The sequence below is a fragment of the Mirounga angustirostris genome, unplaced genomic scaffold (assembly GCF_029215605.1).
Source record: "Mirounga angustirostris isolate CCGP_5_RB_7025 unplaced genomic scaffold, mMirAng1.0.hap1 SCAF_8, whole genome shotgun sequence".
Lineage (NCBI taxonomy): Eukaryota > Metazoa > Chordata > Mammalia > Carnivora > Phocidae > Mirounga > Mirounga angustirostris.
In genome coordinates, this window is record NW_026991716.1 from 8,359,726 (window position 1) to 8,365,725 (window position 6,000).

Consider the following 6,000-nt stretch of genomic DNA (forward strand, 5'->3'; position numbering starts at 1 on the left):
TCGGGGAAGTTTAGGGAATATGTGAATTATCGGATTCTAATGGGTCTGACCTTGTGATCACAGAAGCTGAGGAATGATGCATGAATCCATTGTGGGGTTTTTTCCCTCCTTTTAACATTATTTTTCCTTTGATCTTCAAAGAGCATTGGAGAAAGTCTAAGTTCAGCCTTTTCAAAAGGATCTAGAACAATTGTACAAATGTGAGCTGTTTCTAATTACATTTACAGATATGCCAGTATTTACTGTCTACATTGTGCTCAGTGTGCTGAACACCACATTTACGCAATAAAAGCCCAGACTCAAAAGCAACACTTGTTTCTTATTAGTTTGGATGAAAGCTATTTTCAGAGTCATGGAGTAGGTTTTGAAAATCTGGATTCTTCTGGCTCCTCACACACACAAGAAGAACCCCTTATACTTGAGTACATCGGCTAAAGTATAAGTTGCATTTGTACAGAATACAGGGTTTGAATTTTCCTGTGTGTCCTTATATTTTGAATATTAGGGGATTCTGGCTGTCGTGGGATTAATGTTCTTAGTTTGCTCATAGCAGTGGGACAGCGCTATGGGTCTATCTGTAGATGGGCTGATGGGTTTGCTCTACCCAGTCCTGTGGTTTTGGTCCATCCCTGGCCTGCTCACCTACTGGAGTTTTCATGGGGTGGACTGAAGCAAGCCACTTGCTGGACTGCAGATGATGTAATCACATCCATGCAACATTTCCCATTTGTATCCTTGTGTGCAATTTTTGCGTATGTTTTATTCTAGGTCCATGTATTTTTATTTACACATCATAAGTCTCCTGATAATACTCTTTCTGCCAATCAAACCACACGCTCATACCCAGAGGCAGCCTCAGACTCTGAACTCCGTTAATAAGAAAAAAAAAGACTGATACCTCCAAGGAAGCTGAGCAGGTAAAACAGCAAAACATCAGAAAGAGGAGATCAAAGGCTCAAGGGTTCGCCAGGGACTTAGAAGTGATGTTTACATGCTTTTTTTTTTTTTTTTTAAGTGCAGGGAGTATTTTATAAAGCCTTTTCTATGATTAAGTTAGCCATGTCCAGTTGATTTAATATTGCCGAGGACATTTGAGTGGTGTGGAGGAATGTGGAGACTGTGCTGGTATTGCAGAGACCGTCCATTCTGGGCTGCTGGGTCTTTGCTTTTCTGGCATGATTTCCAGCCACTGGAACCCGGGCACCTGCTCCAGAAGGCAGAAGGTGGTTGCTGACGGAGCTTGTCTTCCTGAACATACCCGGACACAGTTCTTGGGGAAGCCCCAGACCCTTTGACCACAGCGACTACACAGAAGACCATGGAGGAGAGGGATCCTGCAAAAAGGACCCCGGAGGACTTGCCGTGAACACTTGAATGGACTGAAAGTCAGGCATGCCCTGAAGTAGGCTGCATTTTTTCCCCCAGGGATATGACTCTTCCCTTTTTTCTTTGAACTGAGCCAAGATTGGAAATCAGAAAGTCTCCTGTGCACATACCCCAGGAGTCTAGGAAGGGCTACGGTTTTCCATTTCACATGCGCCATCTGCCTTGCCCAGGGATGGCCCTGAGAAAACACCCACATGTTTGCACCATCAGAGGCAGCAGAATGTCTTTTAAATAATTTTTTTAAAGTAAATTTATATAGGAGCTTGGTAAGAAGCAACATTTTTCTCTTTGCTCCCTCCATTTCCTAGAGGGGTGAATGATCATGGCTATGATGCACACCTGGGCTGATTTTCACTTTTCTGATTTTGCAGCTGATGAAACCTGTTTTAGTGGAATCATCATATTGGAAAGCAGACATTGAAGACGATTTTCTATCTTTGTTATGAATGTGCTGTGGTTCCTTTCAGGGACTTCTATTGGGTGATAATTCTATGTGGCAGAAGGAGACAGGGTATTAAATGTGCAGAATAATAATGATGCTGATAATTGTATGGTACAATGGTGTGCCCTCAAATAAATGCCTTGGGAGGAGAGAATTTCTTCAAATCGGATGGTCAAAAATCGGTTTCATACTGAGTGAATACTGTGTTTCCATATAAAGGACATGTTTCTGAACAGAAGGGTTGTTTTATGTTTCTGTGAGTGGAGACTCGGCATTCTGAAGCATGTGTGTATACTTGTGTGTTTCTCTGTGTTTTAACAAATATGCACAAACTTATAACATGTTCAGTTTGTCCTCTATGTCAGGCGCTTGGACGGTTTTGATTTTTGCTTTGATTTCCTATCTTCATTCCCACCTTTGCAGGTAGGCTTAAACCCTTTTTACAGATGAGGAAAGGGAGAATCAGAGGGACGTTTGTTAACTGTCCCCACAGTCACAAAGTTAGTGAAGGAGCAGAGATTAAAATCCAAGGCAGTCCCAAGAGAGCTGGTGGCCGTTGGTATCTCCAAGAGGTATCCTGCTGCTCCTTCTCTTAAGACAATGACATGAGTGAAGTGATGTGCTGGTCCCTTGAAGAGTTTATATGGTGCTGGGGGGAATACTAGAACCTGAACTCTAGGCCTGTGTAAGGTGATGGAAGTTGAAAAGCAGCGCATTTTGGCCAGTGTTTGAGGCTCACCCCAATTTAACCAGGTAACATTGAGGCAATCCTACCTTTCTGGTCCATGAGCGAGGTTACGGGGAAGGGGATGTAGGTGCTTAAAATCTGTCTGGGACTTTCTCCAACAAGAACGTTTTGAGGCTCAAGACCAAGAAAACTGCACACTAGTAAAAATGGTATATATCACCATGGGCACAGAGTGTATCATCGAGTAATCCGTGTTACAGAGAAATCTTTGAATTTGCAATATGATTTATGTTCAGGTTTCACTGTATTTAAACATCTTCATTTCTGAATGAAGAATTTTGGTAGCAAGAAGATTGGTGATCTCTAGGGTGACCAACCATCCTGTCATGCTAGTGACTCTACTGACCCTTCAGTCCTGGGCAAACATGGACCATTGGTCCCTCTAGTGTCTGCTAAGAATCACTCATTCATTACTGAATGGAGTCAAGTTCGAGCCTTTAGAATCCGGGCTTATAGATGTTGTATGTCAGACAGAAATGGGCCCTTAGGCACATTTTTCTTATTGCAGGGCTTTATTCAGTGTAGGCATGTTTCCTTTCATGCACTTCACTTTCTTGTGCTTTGCTTTGCTTTGCCAATATTTTTTTATATATATATACAAATTGAAGGTTCATGACAACCAGATGTCAAGCAAGTCCATTGGCACCATTTTTTCCAACACTGTTGCTTACTTATGTCTGTCACATTTTGGTAATTCTCACAATATTTCAAACTTTTTAACAGTATCTATTCTGGTGATTTGTGATGTTACTATTGTAACTGTTTTAGGGTGCCATGAAGCCCACCCAAATAAGACAAGGAGCTTAGCTGAGAAATGTGTGTGTTCTGACTGCTCCACCAACCACTGTTCCCCATCTTTCTCCCTCTCCTCAGGCCTCCCTGTTCGCTGAGACACAACAACACTGAAACTAGGCCCATTAACCCGACAACGGCCTCCAAGGGTTCAAATGAGAGGAATAATCACACATCTATCGCTGTAAATCAAAAGCTAGAAATGATTAAGCTTAGTGAGGAAGGCATGTTGAAAGCCAAGATAGGCTGAAAGGTAGGCCTCTTGCACCAAACAGCCAACTTGTGAATATAAACAAGTTTTTGAAGGAAATGAGAAGTTGTTTTCTCGTGAACACATGGATGATAAGAAAGCAAAAGTCTTATTGCTGATATGGAGAGTTTTAGTGGTCTGCAGAAATCAAACCAGCCATAACTTTCCCTTAAGCCAAAGCCTAAATTCTGTGAAGGCTGAGAGAGGTGAGGAAGCTGCAGAAGGAAAGTTTGAAGCCAGCAGAGGTTGGTTCATGAGGTTTAAGGAAAGACGCCTCCTCCATAAAGTGCAAAGTGAAGCAGCAAGTGCTGATGGAGAAGCTGCAGCAAGTTCTCCAGAAGATTGAGCTGAGACCGTTAATGAAGGTGTCTGCACTGAACAACAGATTTTCAATGTAGATGAAACAGCCTTCAATTGGAAGAAGATGCCATCTAGGACTTTCATAGCTACAGAGAAGTCATTGCCTGCCTTCAAACTTCAAAGCACAGGCTGAACATCTTGTTAGGGGCTAATATAGTTACTAAGTGAAGCCAATGCTCCTTCACCATTCTGGAAATCCTAAGGCCCTTAAGAATTATGCTAAATCCACTCTGCCTGTGCTCTATAAATGGAACAACAAAGCCTGGATGACAGCACATGTTCACAACATGATTTCCTGAATATTTTCAGCTCACTGTTGAGACAGGAAAGGTGGAAAAGAAGAAAGAAGGAAAGATTCTTTCAAAACATTACTGTTCATTGACAATGTACCTGGTCACCCAAGAGCTCAGGTGGAGATGGACAATGAGCTGAATGTTGTCTTCATGCCTGCTAAAACAATATCCATTCTGCAGCCTGTGGATCAAGGAGGTAATTTAGGCTTTTAAGTCTTATTAAGTAATACATTTCATAATGTATAGCTGTTGTAGTTAGTGATTCTTCTGATGGATCTGGGCAAAGTAAATTGAAAACTTTTTGGAGTTCTGGATCAAGATGGTGACAGAGGAAGACTCTGAGCCCACTTCCTCCATGGATACACCAAATCTACATCTATTTGTAGAGCAGTTCTCCTGAAGAGCTGAGGGGTGACTGAACTGCTTCTGTACAGCAAAAGATAAGACCACATAGAGAACAGCAAAAGAGATGGAGACATGATAATGAAGGGAATCCCTCTTCCTCAGTGTTGCAAACTGCAGTGGGGAGGAATGGTATTGAGGGATCTTAAGCAGATTCATTTGCAGTGGGGCAAAAAAAAAAAATCTATGGTTTAAAAGACCACCTAGGATATAAAGGAACTGGCCCTAGACACTACCAAATGACTGGGGAGCTGCTGGAACTTTCTCAGGGTTGCATTGGCTGGTGAGTACCGTGGTTTGTATTTTCCTTCCTTCTTGACAGCACAGATGGGAACAGGGTTCTGGCACGATAGCTGACCTGCCACCCAGAAAGCCCTGGGCCCCTAGTCCATACCAGCCCTGGATGCTCTGGGGCACAGAAAAAAAGCCATAGCTTGAAGGATCAATTGGAATACAAAGGAGCTAGCCTTAGAATATTGCCAAATGGCAGGGAGCTGATGGAACTCTTGAGGTCACAGAGGCTTATGAGCACCATGGTTAATGTTCCTCCACCACCATGATAGCATGGGTAGGAGCAGGGTTCTGGGCACCCTAGCCAGCCTACCTCTTCAGTGAGCCCCAGGCACCTAGCCCACACCAGCTCCAGCCATCCCACTAAGGTGGCCTCAGCATGGCACACACCATGACACCCCTCGTCAGCACTCACTACAGCCTTAGCTTTCTCATCAAGGTGACACAGGCACAAAGCACCTCAGAACAATTCAGGCCTATCTGAAAAAAAGAAAACCTACTGGGCGCCTGGGTGGCTCAGTTGGTTAAGCGACTGCCTTCAGCTCAGGTCATGATCCTGGAGTCCTGGGATTGAGTCCCGCATCGGGCTCCCTGCTCAGCAGGGGGTCTGCTTCTCCCTCTGACCCTCTTCCCTCTCGTGCTCTCTCTCATTCTCTCTCTCTCAAATAAATAAATAAAATCTTAAAAAAAAAAAAAAAAAAAAAAAAAGGAAAGAAAACCTACAACCAGGAATACCCTGCCTGGCAAGGTTATCCTTCAGAATTGAAGGAGAGAGAGAATTTCTTATGCAAACAAAAATTAAAAATGCTCATCACCACTAAACTGGCCTACAAGAAATGTTAAAGGTACTTCTTTAAATGGAAAATAAAAGGCCATAATTAGATGAAAATTATAAATAAAAAGGTAAAGTAGGACAACATATACATAAAATGTGGAAAGGGGAATAAAAAAGTTCTTTTAGACTGTGTTCAAACTTAAGTGACCATCAACTTAATATACATAAAAAAATAAGTAAAAGTGTAATACTACAGAAAGT

General features: G+C 42.6%; 1 protein-coding gene across 8 annotated transcripts in view; it reads left to right on the top strand.

Annotated features, from left to right (window-relative positions):
* MBOAT1 (membrane bound O-acyltransferase domain containing 1) overlaps positions 1 to 5,672 on the top strand; it is a 107,443-nt gene extending 101,771 nt beyond the window's left edge. For 3 of the 8 annotated variants that reach the window (XM_045866307.3, XM_045866308.3, XM_064597111.1), the window contains one exon: positions 3,450 to 5,672. In XM_045866307.3, the coding sequence (XP_045722263.2) occupies positions 3,450 to 3,618 (169 nt within the window). In that variant the 3' untranslated portion in view covers positions 3,619 to 5,672. Of the gene's footprint in view, positions 1 to 768; positions 2,168 to 3,449 lie in introns of those variants that run through there. The other 5 variants (XM_045866309.3, XM_045866312.3, XM_045866310.3 and 2 more) reach the window with 4 other exon arrangements.
* Positions 5,673 to 6,000: the final 328 nt, after the last annotated feature.